General features: G+C 35.9%; 1 protein-coding gene across 1 annotated transcript; it reads left to right on the top strand.

Annotated features, from left to right (window-relative positions):
* Positions 1–544: 544 nt before the first annotated feature.
* LOC106133998 (acetyl-coenzyme A synthetase) lies at positions 545–16,302 on the top strand. Its single transcript, XM_013333929.2, has 9 exons — positions 545–912; positions 4,892–5,087; positions 5,285–5,524; positions 6,425–6,540; positions 7,711–7,903; positions 9,768–9,901; positions 10,961–11,150; positions 12,031–12,220; positions 13,476–16,302. Exons 1-9 carry the CDS (start codon positions 611–613, stop codon positions 13,910–13,912), a joined length of 1,998 nt encoding a protein of 665 aa, XP_013189383.1. The 5' UTR covers positions 545–610; the 3' UTR covers positions 13,913–16,302.
* Positions 16,303–17,492: the final 1,190 nt, after the last annotated feature.

Raw genomic sequence — 17,492 nt, 5'->3', positions numbered from 1 at the left:
AGGTTGGTGTCATATGATTTAATAAAAAAAAAAATATTATTGGTTACGTTATTAATGTACCAAATTTGTTTGTATTTTTGATATTTTTTCCAGCGTTTCGCCACTTGAAGACCAGATATATGTCCACTTCTGAAAAACTAAATAGTAAACGTAGGTAGCTACCTACCTATAAAAATTTGGAATTTCGTCTTGGAATAAATCGTATCAAATATTTGGCAAGACTAGAGCAACTATTATACATAACGAGATGATGTTTATCATCATAGTCAGCCGGCCTAAAAACTTGTTTTGTCGTATTTGTTGCTAACGAAAAGTAAGAAAGTCTATTGTTCTCATGTCACATCTAATCCACGGTCTCTTATCAAATAACTCTAACTCTGTGGGGCATATGTCACTAATCACGTCTCTTGTCTCCAGAGCAAGCAGTAGAATATTGTACGGACACGCGCATAGCATGCGTGCGTCACTTCGCTAACGACAAGGCGAGCCATCGGGGCGAGTCGAGTGGTCAGTGTACTCGTACTCGCTCCTCATTTCGCTCAGTTGTCGCGCGAACTCCGTCGCGAAAAGTCAACACCTGAAAAGCGACGGCCCGGCGCACGACTCCGCGATGACGCGCGTTTATCAGCCCTCCGACTATGTCGTCGAGAAATCGCGCATACCATCTTTCGATAAATACAAAGAGATGCACAAAAAATCCCTCGAAGATCCCGAGGGTTTCTGGTCTGAAATAGCCAATGAATTTTATTGGCAGACACCGCCGCAGCCTGGTAACTTCGTGTCCTACAACTTCGATATAAACAAGGGGAACATTTTCGTGAAATGGATGGAAGGAGCGGTGACCAACGTTTGTTTCAACCTCCTAGATCGCAACGTGAGGAACGGCCATGGAGATAAAATTGCATATTATTGGTAAGTACCTAATTCAGACTGCTATGAATCAATAGTCAGCTGAGCGACTGCACCACTGAGACGGCGCGCGAAATATTGATTTTCCGAAGCAAATTTTAGCCGTTGGTTCCGTCGGTCTATGCTAGACGGGACTAACCCTTGAGTTATGTAATGTTTTATCTCATCTCCACGTTCATCATGCCGCTATGCGAATGTCACTAGCTCTACACTTATCATTGCTTGTGAAACATCGAGATCTGTATCATTGTGATACTATCTTGTCTTAACTCATCTACGTTACCTACTTATTTGTTTTTCCTCAAACACACATTTATGAAAATGTACATTCACATAAATTGATAACAGGCTTATATTGCACAAAAACTAATGTACAATAGTGCCATAAGACGTTTTCTTTCAGTTAAATCTTTGTCTATGCTGTATATTTTATAAAAGAAAACCCTAGAAAGTTGTAATGTAGGTGTACCTAGCAAGCATAAATGTTCATATTGAACATATACTTGCACCAAACAAACAAAATTGTAGAAAAAAATCATTGCTATTAAGGCTTTTAGCCATTTTCAATTCATTTTGCAAGCATTTAGTGCAAATGTTTAGTAGAGTAACTGCTCTTGTTATCCTTCCCCTGCACCCGACTTAATCTTTGTGTAAGCTAAAGGTAAATTATATATAATAAAGTAAAACCTCTGACGATGCCAATGGAGATCTTGGTAATTCAAGGTAACCTACTCGCACATAGGTACTTATTAACCGGATGACTTTTATCTTTGCTGAAACGGTAGCTTAATTGTCATCAAGTAGCTATGAACTATCCTTTTTACTGACTTAAAAAAGTATAATAAAAAAGTAAAATAAATAAATAATTCGACCGTATTTTTGACGGTCCCATCTGCTATTTCCTCGGCCTAGACCCAGGGTCCGCTTATGACATTGGCAGGTAAGATTTTAGAGGTGTGTGACTGCCGCCTTACCTTGTTAACAAGGGAACTTAGATTGGATCGTGGCTACACATTCAGTTTCCTGAATGTAGATTTTCTCACAATGTTGTCCTCTAAGTGAAAAATAGGGATAAGAGATATCCGTTAAAATTTATGATAAGAAGACTGCGCATACCTAGTAGTACGGAACGACATTGCGCGCGCCCGATTATTCAATAATGTCGTCTGGCATATTGCTGATTGATTTGTTAAGTCATCAAAGCAACTCATGTTCGTTACCTATAAGTAGGTACACATGAATGTAACTGATATCAAAATCTTTATTTTTAAGGTATTTACTAAATATGCACTTTGAATGCATATTTAGTAAATTACCTATACATATAACAAAATAGTTCTTTATGCACGCACGATTATTTCAGCGCCGAACAGCTTGATATTGATTTGTCTAATATTAGCTCCAGAGTGATGTTCTCATATGTTAGTTTATGCAAGTGAGGGACTAGGAAAAACATCGTGAGAAAATCTGCAGATTTCAGGCAACTGTATAGCCATAATCCACATTGAGTTTGGTTCACACCTGCATACAACATGACACTAGGGTCAAACGAGAATTCAATTATACACACATAAAAGCATGCCTCTTTGCCGGAGGGGTCGGCAGAGACTAGGTATATCTTTCCACTTGCCACGATTCCTGCATACTTTCGCTTCATCCACATTCATAACTCTCTTCATGCAAGCTCGTCAGTTGGCTTTGACCTGTCTTTTCGCCAGGACGACTTGGATTTGATCTAAATTACGTTGTTCTCGGCTTTTCTCCTCCAACGTTCTCATTCACACGCTTCTTAAACATTTGCTTAGTCAACCTGCTTTTATTCATTTTTACACTAATCATACTTCCTAACGCTCTCACTTCCGCGTTTTTCTGCCACGCCCTTTGAATTTTTTGCGAGAAATGTCGAAGGTTTCATATGCATGGCAATAACTTGCGGAAATAAAATTTTGTAACACGAAATCCCATGCATGCAACATCAGGGCTTCTTTAGGACTTATGATTTTAAACGAATATTTTATATTTTTTAAATTAATTATGTATGAGAAACAAATGTAAATTAAATATGAAATTAAACATAATAAAACTAAAAACTTAAAGAAAACTTAGATCTTTTCATAATTGTATGACTAGCTAGCTAGTCATATTTATCGTGCCTTGCTGGATGGAATAGGCAGGCCACTAAGGGTCTTAGGTCATGTTGACTTGAATAAAGGCTGCATTGAATTCGAATGAGCGTTTATCGATGGTATTAGGATAGTTTCATGTTTGTCAAAAAAAATTAGTTAATTTTTAAACAGGATTTTGTATAATATCATTTACGGCCATTCATGCACCTAACGAAATGTAGGTTGTAGTAAGAACATGTAGCTTCGTGTGATTCTTTTAAAAATAATAAATGTAATGTTAATAACATTTCTTATACAACCAAAGGGTTTCTAATGTTTAGGCAAGAAAGTACATAAGTGGATGAATAAAATATAAATACCACCTTAAGTATCGACCGTAGGTAATTGTGTACCTATGTAAAGGTCAGAAGATGCATGCATACTCGTAAACTTGCAGGTTGCAACATGCAATCTAAATCTATTATTAATCAACTGGAAAATTGCTTCATCAAATTACTTTGTAAGTATTTGGTTGGTACAAATTAAGAATAAATATTTAAGGGTAGATAAAGTCAAAGATATGCCGGGTGGATTCCAGTAAAATTACATACATACAACTCCTTATTAGCTTTCAAACATATACTCGTACAATGACGTGTGTTTGTTTGACAACCATTTAGTGTGCCGTGTGGTTTTCGGCACCAATAAAAAAAAGAATAGGACCACTCCATCTCGTTCCCATGGATGTCGTAAAAGGCGACTAAGGGATAGGCTTGTAAACTTGGGATTCCGCTTTAAGGCGATGGGCTAGCAACCTGTCACTATTTGAATCTCAATTCCATCATAAAGCCAAACAGCTGAACGTGGCCTATCAGTCTTTTCAAGACTGTTGGCTCTGTCTACCCCGCAAGGGATATAGACGTAATTATATGTATGTATGTATGTAGTGTAGTAAAACTTATCGAATCCTGAGCTAGCTCTTGTCGTCCGAGCCATGTAGAGAGTACTCAATTCATTTCTTTTTCTGTTTAAATGGAATTCCATTTGTGCGTCATTGGTGCAGACATTATGGATAAATAAATAAATAAATATAAATATATAAATAAATATATACGGGACAAATTACACTGATTGAGTTAGCCTCGAAGTAAGTTCGAGACTTGTGTTACGAGATACTAACTCAACGATACTATATTTTATAATAAATACTTATATAGATAAACATCCAAGACCCAGGCCAATCGGAGAAAGTTCGTTTCTCATCATGCCCTGGCCGGGATTCGAACCCGGGACCCCTGGTGTCACAGACAAGCGCGCTACCGCTGCGCCACAGAGGCCGTCGATACCTACCTATATGTTATGCAACTTTAGCTGAGAGTGATGAAGGGCTTGCATTACAGATCGATAGCTCGAGTTTAATAATTTAAATAGCTTTATTCGTTTCCTCTATTTTCTTTTCTATTTATTTTCTACTAGTGAGGATAACGAGTACAAAGGAGTTTTGATCTTATTTCTTTATTTTTGCCGTACCTACGAAAAAAAGCCTACAAAAGTCAGTATTTTTATCAATTATTGTGAAGTATCATTATATTGATGTTTTTCGTCATCATTTCTGCTTTTTTTTTTAAATTAGTCAATTATTCATTTCAGACTTCCTGGCGAAAAGTAAGAATCAAAAGTACCCTAAATCGACCATGTTTCATAACCCGAGTGATGAATGACGTGGAAAGTTGTAGTCACTGCGTTCGGAAAACAGGCGTCATTTTGTATGTTATATTTGTGTCTACATACATACATAAATCACGCCTCTTTCCCGGAGGGGTAGGCAGAGACTACTATTTGTGTCTAGATGTTATTAAAGGAACGATCTTTCGCAGGGAAGGCAACAGCCCCGATGACTACTGCCGGGTGACGTACAAAAAGCTGACAGAGTTGGTGTGCCAGTTCGCCAACGGACTGCGGGACAGCGGCGTGACCAAGGGCGACCGGGTGGCCGTCTACATGCCCATGATTTTGGAGACGGTGATCTGTATGCTGGCATGTGCGAGGATCGGCGCGGTCCATTCCGTTGTGGTAAGTCTTATTAACTGAAGTTTATACAGAGAAAATGTATTGTAGTCATTGAATTGTATATGACTTTTGGAGTATACCTATATTACAAAAAATAAATAGGACTCATAGGCGTAGATCTGTTAATCTGCCACAGGCGATTCTTTTGTTTTTTATTATCTAGTGATTTTGATTTTGTGATTATATTCAGTTTTTCTTAGTTCGCAGGTTTTTCATCGGACTCTCTAGCGGAGCGCATGTCCGATTGTAAAGCGAAAGTGTTGGTGACTGCGGATGGCGGCTGGCGAGGGGAGAAACTCCTTGTGCTAAAGAACATCTGTGACGAAGCCATACAAAAAGCGAAGACGAAGCACAATCACACGATCAAATCCTGCATCATTGTGTCTCATCTCGATCGAGTGACGCCCTGCGGCCCGTTGCCTGAAGATATTCGCACTTTAGTGAGTTTTACACGTCTCTTATAAAATTACTAAAGTTAGGTATACGAGTGAGTTACGCAAAGGAAATATAAAATTACGTCCTAAAAAAGTTAAAACTTTAGGCAACATATTCCTTCGTAACAATGGTCTATGTTTCGCATAAATAAAATAATTCCTATGTGTCGCAATCAGTTTCATGACTTATTGTTCTATTTCACAATCTGTTTTAAGTAGAGCGTGTGGTCCGAAATACTAAGAGGGCCTCTACAATATTTGTTTACTCATGAATTTAATTATGTTTTAATAAACAAACATTTAACTTGATGTTTGTGTAGTTGATTCTAGTGTTTTTGTTTTTAGTATAGTTATCACGCACATATCAGCCGGGACTTTGTATTTTTTTCTCACCTTTGTCTTCTGAACATAGATATTTGGTACAAAGTCCATTTTGGCCCATTAAAATAACTTTCTTATTATATCATAAGATTAGTATGATCTGAAGGGCGATAGTAGAACTATATATATATCTCCAGGTATATATTTTTTATTATCTTGATCATATCGAAGACGTTCTAGCATAAGGTCGGGTCAAGTACCTACCCGCAACCGATGAGCTTCAATGAAGAGAGTTTTGAATGTGGATAAAGCGAAATATACTTCTTTCGCTTCTTCCACTGTCCGAAGTAGACAGAGCCAACAGTCTTGCACACTCAAATATTGATAGGTTGCTAGCCCATCACTTTAGAGAAGAGTCCCAAGTTTATAAGCCTATCCCTTAGTCGCCTTTTACGACATACATGGTAAAGAGAAAGAGTGGTCCTATTCTTTTTTTTATTGGTGTCGGGAATCACAGGGCACAATCTCTTTTTTTTTATTACTACATAAAGTTGTTTAAAATGTTTAAATTATTTTGCCATACAGTACAAATGGAACGATGAGAGGGACATCTGGTGGCATGATCTGTTGGAGGGGCAGTCCACCATCTGTCCCCCGGAGTGGATGGCCGCTGAAGACCCACTGTTTATGCTGTACACTAGGTATTAAATCAATACACATACCACGTGATTATAATTTATGGAATAAAATAGCCATTCACGTCACAATATCTTGTTTGAAAATATGTCTATTTAGTGTGAAGATTCATTCACTCAAATCCTGAAATAAGAAGTTAATGACAGCACGTCTATTACACGTTCTTTAAAAAATGTTATGCCTAAGGTTGTCTTCATAGTACTTGTATCAACAACGCGGATACCTATTCTAATGAATTAGGTCACGATCACGTATAGATTGCTTGAAACTTGATGTCATTGTACGAGTGTCTTGAGGATAATGATTGTAAATTAGGTATTACAATTTTCTTCCTAGCATCAGTGCTAACGTGTTGCCTTTGTTAATTTTCCAGGATCATATATTTTCCGTAAAGGTAGCCCACGATGCTATATATTGACAGCATAAAATCTATCGATTAAAAACTTAAAATGCGTTTTCCAATTTAGCATACCATCTTTGAATTACCTATAAATAAAAAAAAAATGTTTCTTACATCATTCATACATGGAATTTGTAAAATTGCCATAATCTGCGTTGAAATTAAGACATGTAAAAATACAACACTATGCATACAAAAACAATAATAGGGTTATTTATGAATAACAATTCTTGTTACATTGCAAATATTTTTACTTATACGAAACTTTTTTGTTGCAAAATTGTTGATTTAGGTGTAACAAGTAAAACATTTCCTGTATAAATTATGTCATTAAATTAATGTAGATAAGAAACAACGTTTAAAAAAAATTACACGATAATATGATTAACATTGTAAGTTTGGCATCTCGTTTCCCTGAACGTTTCCCGGAAATGGTTCGACGACAGCATAATTTTATCGCCATCTTGAATTTGCCAACAGCAATATTTATTTAAAAACTATTCATCGACAAAAAATAAATATCCATTCTTTAGACGAATGAAAAATCCTATTGAGTACCGCCCGAGGACGAAAAAATAGTTCGTTAGATTGGTCGTAGATCCAACGGCATTCAGAGAACTGTTTCTGGCTCTGTGGTTAAACGGGAGTCGCTTCTTATATTGTGGTCAAAGGAAAAGTAGCCCCACCTAAGGAAAGACGTAAAAATGACAAAAGCCGATGATGCCGCAGATGAACTGCCACAAGACATTTATAGCATGAAAGTTATTTTCTCCAGCGGATCAACGGGGAAGCCCAAAGGTGTATTGCACACCACCGCGGGATATCTCGTGTACGCCACGGCTACGTTCCGTTACGTTTTCGACTACGTGGACAAAGACGTCTTTTGGTGCACAGCCGATGTGGGATGGATTACCGGACACACGTATGTTGTGTACGCGCCTTTAGCGAACGCCGCTACCTCTGTGATTGTAAGTATTTTTTTATGCTGTTACAGTTTATTTGATTTCATGACTCATTAATCATTCAGGATGTACGTATACAACTATGTATCCACTTATTATTACTACTAAAATACTAGTTTAGTGTAGTTATTCTATTTGAGTCACATTTTTTAAATGAACTGTGACACATAGATAGTTGATACATTGTAGCCGTAGCATATCTTGATTGAATAGATTCTTTCAGAAGATCACAAATGTTAATGAACTTTCGGTTAATATTTTGTTTGCCTTATCATAGAAAAGGTCTTATAGGATTTTAACATTACTAATTTCATGATCATTAGACATAGGTACCCCAGATTTCACGGGATAAAAATGCTTATAATATTATGGGGTGCTTACCTACGAGGAGTTCCATAATTAAATACCTATAGATTGACCGCTATACAGGACTTAGGTTGTTAGGTATAATTTATTTACATTGTATAAAATATAAATTGAATAATACAAATGATAAACTCAATAACGATAATCTGGTAAAATATAACAAAATTACAAATGTGTGGCATTAATCCAATTTCTTTGTTCTATAATGACCACTAGGTATAATATTATGCAGTAAGTAGATATGCATTTTCTCTTAATACTGCCGACGTAAAATCAATGTTTGTATTGTTGAGTAAATAGCCACAAATAATAATTTTTCTTAAATCTTTTTGAATCGGCTGATATGCTGCATACAGGATCATTTAGGTAAAATTAATTAAATGTCTCCCTGAGGAGAGAGTTATGGTACATACTAGGCTTCATGTATTCTGTAGGTAGGTAAAATTCATAGTTTGAATAGATACTAAACAACTTTCCTTATAAACAAGGGTAATCGAAATCAAGCGAGTTTTAAATCGATTTTCCAACTTAGAGTTTATTGAAAGAATATGTTCTTTGTCTTTGACAGAACTCCTTTGATAGATTTATCTTAAAATTGTACTTAATTATAATTAGTAGGTATTTCAATAAAACTTTATGGCATTCTCTTCCACTGGACGTTCTCCTTGCTTGACCTTTAAATGTTCCGCGATATTGGAGGTCACCAGCTTGATCCAACTACCCAGATACGGGCTTGAGAAGTCCCGACGAAATCTAATCGTGTATTGTGTATTATTTTTAGCAAAATATACCTATTTTTTCAATGATATTACTAATGAGCTACTAATGAATTAGTAGATAGTAATAGAATAAAATAAATATATATATATATACATATATATATTAATACTTCTTTACGTTACAAAGTTTGGTCCAGTATTAGACTAGACCTCTATTAAGGAATAACACTCAGATTTGCTTTTTCTGGAATTTCCCATTAAAATCCCAGAGGGAAATCTAGTAATAACTTAGCATACATTCTTGAAAATGTGGTCTAGGGATGATTATAGGTTATTATGATTATAGAGATTTAAGAAAATAGGCTCCCACGGGATTCACAGCCTGTATTCAATTCGGTAACACAATCTCTCCTATCTTTAAAAGGTACTTAACAACTTGATAAATAAATGAAAGTTGTGTGCTTCGTAATCTGTTGTAATATCATCTTATTTATCTTAATTGAGATTATTCAATAGTTTCTCAGTTTGGGTCATAAAGATAAATGCCCGGCATGTCTGTGACAGTACGAGGACACGGTGTTTTGCCCTGACGTCTAGTGAACAAGTTCAAAGTTACCCAGTTCAGTTCTACACAGCAGTATACCGTCATTCGTTCTGATAAAAACGATAGTTGTGTTGCTATCACTGAAATATAATCTCATTTTATTTATCCAACTAAGTCAAATGCAAATAATCAATATTCTGTCAGTTTAAATCATATTAAATACGTGATATGTGTGTGACAGTTCGAGGGCACGCCATTCTACCCCGACAACGACCGCTACTGGGCCCTCGTGGACAAGTTCAAAGTCACCCAGTTCTACACGGCACCCACCGCTATCCGCTCTCTTACCAAGTTTGGGGATGAATACGTCAAAATGTAAGTTTAGATTGGAATTAAGTTACTACTTACGTAATCACAATCGATCTCGTGTTTATAAAAATATATAGTGGTATCCGGCACTTAAAAATAGGACCAATCCATATCTTTTCTATGAATGTTGTAAAAAATCGAATTTAATTTACATCACTAAGCCATATATGTAGCTTAGTGGGCTTTCAGTCTCCAAGATTGTTGGATTTGCCTACTCCACAAGGGATATTGAGTTGATTATAGGTAAACTTCCACGGTGTAAAATATAGTACAGTATAAAATGAATGACGCGAATAGGTACTACTCATATATATATATATATCTAGAAATGTTTGTAAATTTAGCCCTTCCTGATATACCAAAAGGAAAGCAGGTGAAAGTTAACAGTTCCTATGGGTTACCAGTTTTTCGGGACTTTTTAAGATTATAGTCCTTTTAATTGATTAAAATAATTTTATAATAATCGCAGCTAAGCTTCCTGTAGGTAATTCAGGGTGGGTAATTTAGCATTAATACCGCTATCAAGCCATTCCAACGCTACCACAATTTGACCTCGGTTGGAAAGAACAATTTATGTCACGCTCAAGGCCCTTAACTATTCCGTTCTATACTTCCGCGAGGGAATTTTGAGAGGCCTTTTGGTGTCAGTTTTGTGGCACAGTCCATGTGTGCATTGATTTATAATAGATTTTTCATCAAAAGTAATACTTACTTCCGCCAATCGTGAGATACCTATTAATATAATTTGCAAGGGCCTACAAAGTTCATTTATGTCCAATATAATATGTTGATAAGTAAACGCGATTGAAAAAAATATCAGTATTTTCATAGAATATTTTTGGATTTCAACAAGCCAGACGAGATCTTTTAGGGAGTCGCGACTTAAGGAGCTCGTGCGCAATACAGTTATTTGAGTTTCATTTTAAAGTGACGTTAATTAAAATTATTACCATCAGTTGTGACGCTGCCTAAGTATACTGAGCAGTACCTGTACACCACTTCAAAAGTCTCACATTAATCCCAACACAGTATGGTCTCTACAATATCACATAAAATCCAAAACAGGCATAACCTGTCGACTTTGCGAGTTCTCGGCAGCGTGGGAGAACCGATCAACCCCGAGGCGTGGTTGTGGTACTACAACCTGGTGGGGCACGGCCGCTGCTCCATCGCGGACACCTTCTGGCAGACGGAGACTGGTGGCCATGTGCTCACCAGCTTGCCAGGCGCCACTCCCATGAAGCCTGGAGCTGCAGTAAGTATAGGAGACAAACGTCCTAGGTTCGAATCCCAAGGACATCATGAAGAACCAACTTTTTCTTATTTTGTCTTCATTTTTATTTATAACGAATCGTCTTATTTATAACGAATAGTACCGTGTGGTTCCCGGCACCAATACAAAAAAGAATAGGACCACTCCATCTCTTTCCCATGGATGTCGTAAAAGGCGACTAAGGGATAGGCTAACAAACTTGGGATTCTTTTTTAGGCGATTGGCTAGCAACCTATTTGAATCTGTCTACCCCGCAAGGCATATAGACGTGACCATATGTAGGTATGTAGGTATGTAACGAATCGTCTAGTCGGTATGCCATTTACTTACTTTGACTTTTACAATTTTTCCGACATTTTTCTTTAACATGTTGTTCTATAAGTTTAAGAAATCGAGTTTTTCAAGCAGGTATCATGTTATCAATTTTTATAGAACAGCAACACTGATCGGCTATTCTACGACGAAAATATCTGACACATGAATTCTTACACAATGATATGCTATCTTTTGCACAAGTTCAACCAAATCAGATCTATCATTACAACACGTCCATTCTTCTTATCTTACAATGACCTCATAAACAGCATCCTAATTTTCACAACTGGTTCAGTAGGTACGTGAGACAATACAAAATTCAATAAAAAAAATATCGCTAAATAAAATGTTATTTTCATTTCTATTATCATTATGTGGTTAATTTTTTTTAATTTTCTTGCAATTAATCAAATAATAAGGGACCGACTCTGATGTAATTTTCAGGAGTAACCTGAGAACAATTCGTTCATTCAAATTCGCATAGGAGAGAAGCCGCTGACAGAACTTAATTGTACAAGGACTAAAGTAGGTATTATTTTCGCTTTAGGGTTTTCCATTCTTCGGCGTGGAACCCTCGCTTCTGGACGAGAATGGCCAGCTGATCGAAGGCCCGGGGGAAGGGTACTTGGTGTTCGCGCGCCCTTGGCCCGGCATCATGAGGACACTGTTCGGAGACCACGACCGCTACGAGAAAGTATACTTCTCCAAGTTCCCTGGCTACTACTGCACGGGAGATGGTAAGTCGATTTATTTTCTTTTGTACACTGACAATATCTTATCTGCTAAGTTTTGAAGATTCTTAATAAAATCACGTATATGTACCAATATATGTTTCCTACTGTCCAGATTGACCTAGACTGGTCCAAGTGAACGAGACAGAGCCTAGAAAAGACTCCAAGGCAACGTTTTTTAGCCCATCGTTCAAAAGAAGAATCCTAAGTTCAATAAACCATCCCTTACTTGACTTTTATTATCTGCCGAGAAGAGTAGCCAAATTTAATTTCATTATCATTAGGTAACTGGTTATAATGTTTGATAACTGGTAACAAAATGAACCGATAAGCAGACAATGAAACATCTTTGTTTTTAATGATTCTCCAAAAAAATATGTGATAACCTAAAGAAATATTGTAATTCGAACGTGACTTCCGCACTTTGATTTGTAATTGTTTGTGTACCTACAAGAATGTGGCCGAATCTAATTAATATGTTAGTAGGTATCTAATAGGTTCAATTAAATGCAAACAACATGGCTTTAAAATATTTTTGAAAATGTGCGATGTCATGATACTATACCGACTTATCTACATATATCACGTCCATATCACATTTTCCCTTACGGGAAAAATAGAGGCAAAAATCTCCAAAAGATTCGATGGTCACATTCAGATGTTAGTTAGAAATTTACTAAACTTCTCTATTGATTAGACATCGCTCTGTTTAACTTCCTTTCTTTTTCAACTCGTCACAGGACCTTTAGCGTTCCCAGGTTGGACGCAACCGAGACAATTTCAAAACGTTTACATATGTCATTGTTATTTGTCCATATCACTAACCCTAACCTTTGCCCAGGTCGTTAAAAATAGTTCGGGTATATTTGTATAAATACTTAAAGCAGTTTTACGTATAGACAAAAATAAGTGTTGAAATAAATTGCCTAGGTATAAGAGCGCTGTCAGAACGGAACTGATTTAACCGCCTGTAGTTACGTTCATAATTGTACCTACTTGCATCTCAAATTAGCAGTGGAGTTCAACAACCCCGCTCATGACCGCACTGAATTACCGAATATTTGGAGCGCCGCGTGCGCAGCTAGAAATCAATCCGCTATGTTTGTCAAGTCATCAAACACGTAGCCTATTCACTAATACTTAGTAGTTATTTTCTGTTTGTTTCGTGTAGTATCTTGAATAGACTTTTAAATTACGTAGTAACAGAACAGTTTGGTCAGCCACAAATAACGACTCGAAAATAAGTTACGTAACATTTCAGGTGCTAGGAGGGACGAAGATGGCTTTTTGTGGGTAACCGGACGTATCGACGACATGCTCAATGTCTCCGGACATCTGATGTCCACCGCCGAAGTGGAGGGCGTGCTGACTGAGGAGCCGAGGGTCTCCGAAGCTGCCGTGGTGTCCAAGCCGCACCCGATCAAGGGCGAGTCGTTATACTGCTTCGTCATTCTGAATGACGGTGCAAAATTCGACGCCGATCTAATAAACTGCCTGAAAAAACTCGTCAGGCAAAGAATTGGTGCATTCGCAGCCCCGGATGTGATCCAGTATGCTCCTGGTCTTCCCAAGACTAGGTCGGGAAAGATCATGCGGCGGATCCTCCGCAAAGTCGCTTTGGGAGACCGGGATATTGGCGACACGTCCACTCTCGCTGATCCCGGAGTGGTGGAAGAGCTCTTCAAAAATAGGCCGTAAAGCGTCATGTTTCAAGTTAGTTCAAGGCGGTTATTTGTTTCTTATTATGTAGGTATGTGTTTACCTTTATGTTGTTCTCGACAAGATCCATCCGCTTCCATACAGTAGCCCGCATATTATAAAGTTAAAACACTCTTACGGCTGTCAGCTTTGCAAAATGTACTGGATTTATTTTTAGCGACTGTAGATGTCGATATCATAGAATATACCTCCTATCAATAGTTCCTTGCATAATATATATTTTCCTGGCAAAAATCCATGAATAAAAGATGTCTTAAAATGTTTATTTATAATTGCAATAAATGAATCGGCTATAAGTATTTAAAAAAAAATAACAATGATACATTCTATTGTTTATGTATATGAAAAACGGTAAAAATAATCAACTTATAACTTGCTTGATAAACTGTTATAAACTTACTATGAAATAAGAAAAAATTTAATCTTATCCATTATATTTGTATTGACTATCGAATAGGTATTTATTTATGTCTGTATAGAAAGCGATGTGACATACAAAAGAACTTTTGAAAAGTAAAAATGTTATATAAGTAAGAACATTTTCGGTCTTACATTTGTTGAAATAGTTCTTAGAGCTTTGTTTATATTTATTAACTTAGCTTTAGTTGGTATTAGACACCAAAAAACATTATTTATCATTCCACAAGGTACTGTTTGTATATTTGGTAGTATTTTATTTCCTTTAGAGCTGTGGATATTTTTGTTGCCCCTTTATTGTACAATGTGCAGTCACTTGCATTAATAAGAGCACACCTTTCTAAATATCTGCTTCTTCTTTTCATATATATAATTATGTGTGTTTTATTGCACCTGACTGTACAAGCTGGTAACAGTATATTTTATAGCTTTTTTTACTGGTTGTTCGGTTGTGATTATTTTTCAGTTTATGAATTAATTCTGATCGCACAATTTAAAATGAAGTGTTATTCGGCAATAGTTACCGATAAAACATTAAGATCTTATTAGTAGTCTACGTCAGGGAATGGCGATTTTTGGAAATTTTAATATATTTTAATTTAACTAGGGGATGGACCTCTATACACGTATATTTAATATCTAGATTTATATGTGTCTATCAAGTGTCTATATACAGATATAATAATAGCTTGATATTTATAATGATCATTAAAAGATGACTATTACTAAACACTAGTTCGTCTTAAATCAAATAAGCAGGCATATGTCTACTTAGTAGGTACTTAGGATTTATTAAAGTGTATTGTAAGCTATGTTATAAAATTCTCAAAGCACTTATTTGTGATGCACAAAATAGGTAAGTCGCGTAGGCGAAATATGTATACCTATGTAAAAGAGGCATGTCGTGGGGAGATTTTAAAATTAATCAGACCATGATTACGACAAACGAACAATAAATCTCAACTACCATTTATACTACACTAATATTATAAATGCGAAAGTAAGTTTCTTTGTTACCTCTTCACAGTTAGGTATAACACTTAAGTTATCTTCATTAAATGTGCGTTTAGTTTGGAGTACGATAAAGGGCGTATTATTTTTCCGCGAGGGTGGAGCCGCGGGCGAAAGCTAGTAAATTGTATTCAGATAAACCAACCGGAAATGGTCAAAAAATTATAGATCTATGTTAATTGAATTTTAAGATCTAACTAGGACATGCGTAAAATCATAACTTTAAGCTTCTTGCGTGTAAAAAGAAATGCAGGGCGCGTATTAACCAATTTCGAACAAGAAAATTTGACTTGGATCCCTTCATAACAACACTAGCTTAAAAATTCAGCAGAATATAATGTAATAACATTGTTTGAGATCGATATTCGTAGGTGCCGTGTGGTCCCCAGCACTGTGGTCCCCAGCACTTTAAAATAATAGGACCACATCATCTCTTTCCCAAGGATGTCGTAAAACGCGACTAAGGGAATAAGCGCACATTCATTTTGTGCAAGCCAATTTAATAATTTTTCTTACCTATGCTTTTGTTATTAACTGGTTCACTTTATAAAACTTTTAAGTATTTTTCGATTAGGTACCTAACCTACTCTTTTAGTTTTCACTTTTATTTATCCTGAGCACAATTCGCTTAAATTTTTCATCAGCTGTAATTGGTAAATATGCGCCATGACATGAGCATTATATTGAGCTTCAAGATCTAAGCCAAGTTTAGGTTATAGTAGGCATAAGACATATGTAGATTGTAGACAGAACAAACTACGTGCATGGCCAGCAATAACGAACATACAGAAATAAGCTTAAAATATTGTACGTGTAATTATATTTTATTTCACAGATATTGTCATAATAATATATAAAATGTTGTTAAGTGTGTATATAAATATGTGATGCTATTTCTTGAATGCGTTTAACAATTCGACTGAATAAATATCATCTTCAGATTGCGATTGATATGAAATTAATCATTTATGTAATAAGGTGGTCATATTTATACAGATATAAAAATCGGTCTAAATCTAGTAAATATATATATATGTTAGGTATATATATATGTATGCACTACGATATCTGTGTTACTTTGATTGCAGAAAAATGAAAGTGGTAAAATATTAAGTTTTAACACCTAAAGACAAAAATGTGTTTTATGTACCTAGGTATTTTTTACGCAGGGCACGCAGGTGCAGCTATCCTCGCACTTGCTGAATTGCAATTGTTTGTCAACAATTTGAAAAACAAGTTATAATAATATCGCATAAAGTTGTCGAAATTTTTTAGTTACAGAATTATCAATAGTACTTCATAGAGTCATTGTTACACATAGACGCAATGATAATAAAAGCAATGGGCGTAATATTATGGGCAAGTAGAGATGCGTCGTAACAGGAATATCCCGGTTTTAATTGCTTTTTATAGTTATAAAATAAATGAATAAATAAAATTCTTTATTGTCTTGATAATTACAATTTTCGAACGAAGGTTGGGCCTTTCTTTCACGTTATATAAACTTGTGTCAGAAACAATATGAAGTTTAACATCGAATTTTTTTGACACTTAATCGATCAAACATATTTCTTGCGTAGTTTGAATTTATTTTGCTATATAATATATAGATAAGAATAGGTATTAAAACTGTTAGCGATAAAGATGTGTGTATTATAAGATGTTCAGAAAATGCAACCAACATATTAGTAGAAACTTGTCAGTAACAGGCTAGCACAAACTCAGATGTTTCGTGTCTTGTGCCTTCTGCAAGTATTTAGTCTTTATAATAGAAGTAATTAGAATAGATATCTAATCATTGAGCACTATGTTTTAAGTATGATAAGTACGAGGGTGATATTATGCACCTTAGGAACTGTAGTAAAAAACTATAGGGATATGTTACTTTCACAGAGCTACCAAAGTTAGCAGCTATCTCTTCTTTGGGTGCTGTTGCAACAGTAAGCTTATTATGAAGAAATTTCGTTTATGATTGTTACTATTTTAGAAGTCTTAAATTATATGACCTCTAGTCGTTGAGTAAAATGGTTGACTACTCAGTCTTAGTTACAGAAATAGCACAGATTAGATATTCTTGCCTATATTTTGATTTAAAGTACCTCAATATATTTTTCTTACTGCATTACTTGCA

The sequence above is a fragment of the Amyelois transitella genome, chromosome Z (assembly GCF_032362555.1).
Source record: "Amyelois transitella isolate CPQ chromosome Z, ilAmyTran1.1, whole genome shotgun sequence".
NCBI lineage: Eukaryota > Metazoa > Arthropoda > Insecta > Lepidoptera > Pyralidae > Amyelois > Amyelois transitella.
This window is presented reverse-complemented; position numbering and strand designations above follow the sequence as displayed.

What these genes read in the sequence shown, in the direction of transcription:
- LOC106133998 (XM_013333929.2), top strand. Translation starts at nt 611, where the DNA reads ATGACGCGCGTTTATCAGCCCTCCGACTATGTCGTCGAGAAATCGCGC. An exon ending in GCGCGGTCCATTCCGTTGTG is followed by an intron (nt 5,088 to 5,284) that starts GTAAGTCTTATT and finishes AGTTTTTCTTAG; the next exon opens with TTCGCAGGTTTTTCATCGGA. An exon ending in CTACTACTGCACGGGAGATG is followed by an intron (nt 12,221 to 13,475) that starts GTAAGTCGATTT and finishes GTAACATTTCAG; the next exon opens with GTGCTAGGAGGGACGAAGAT.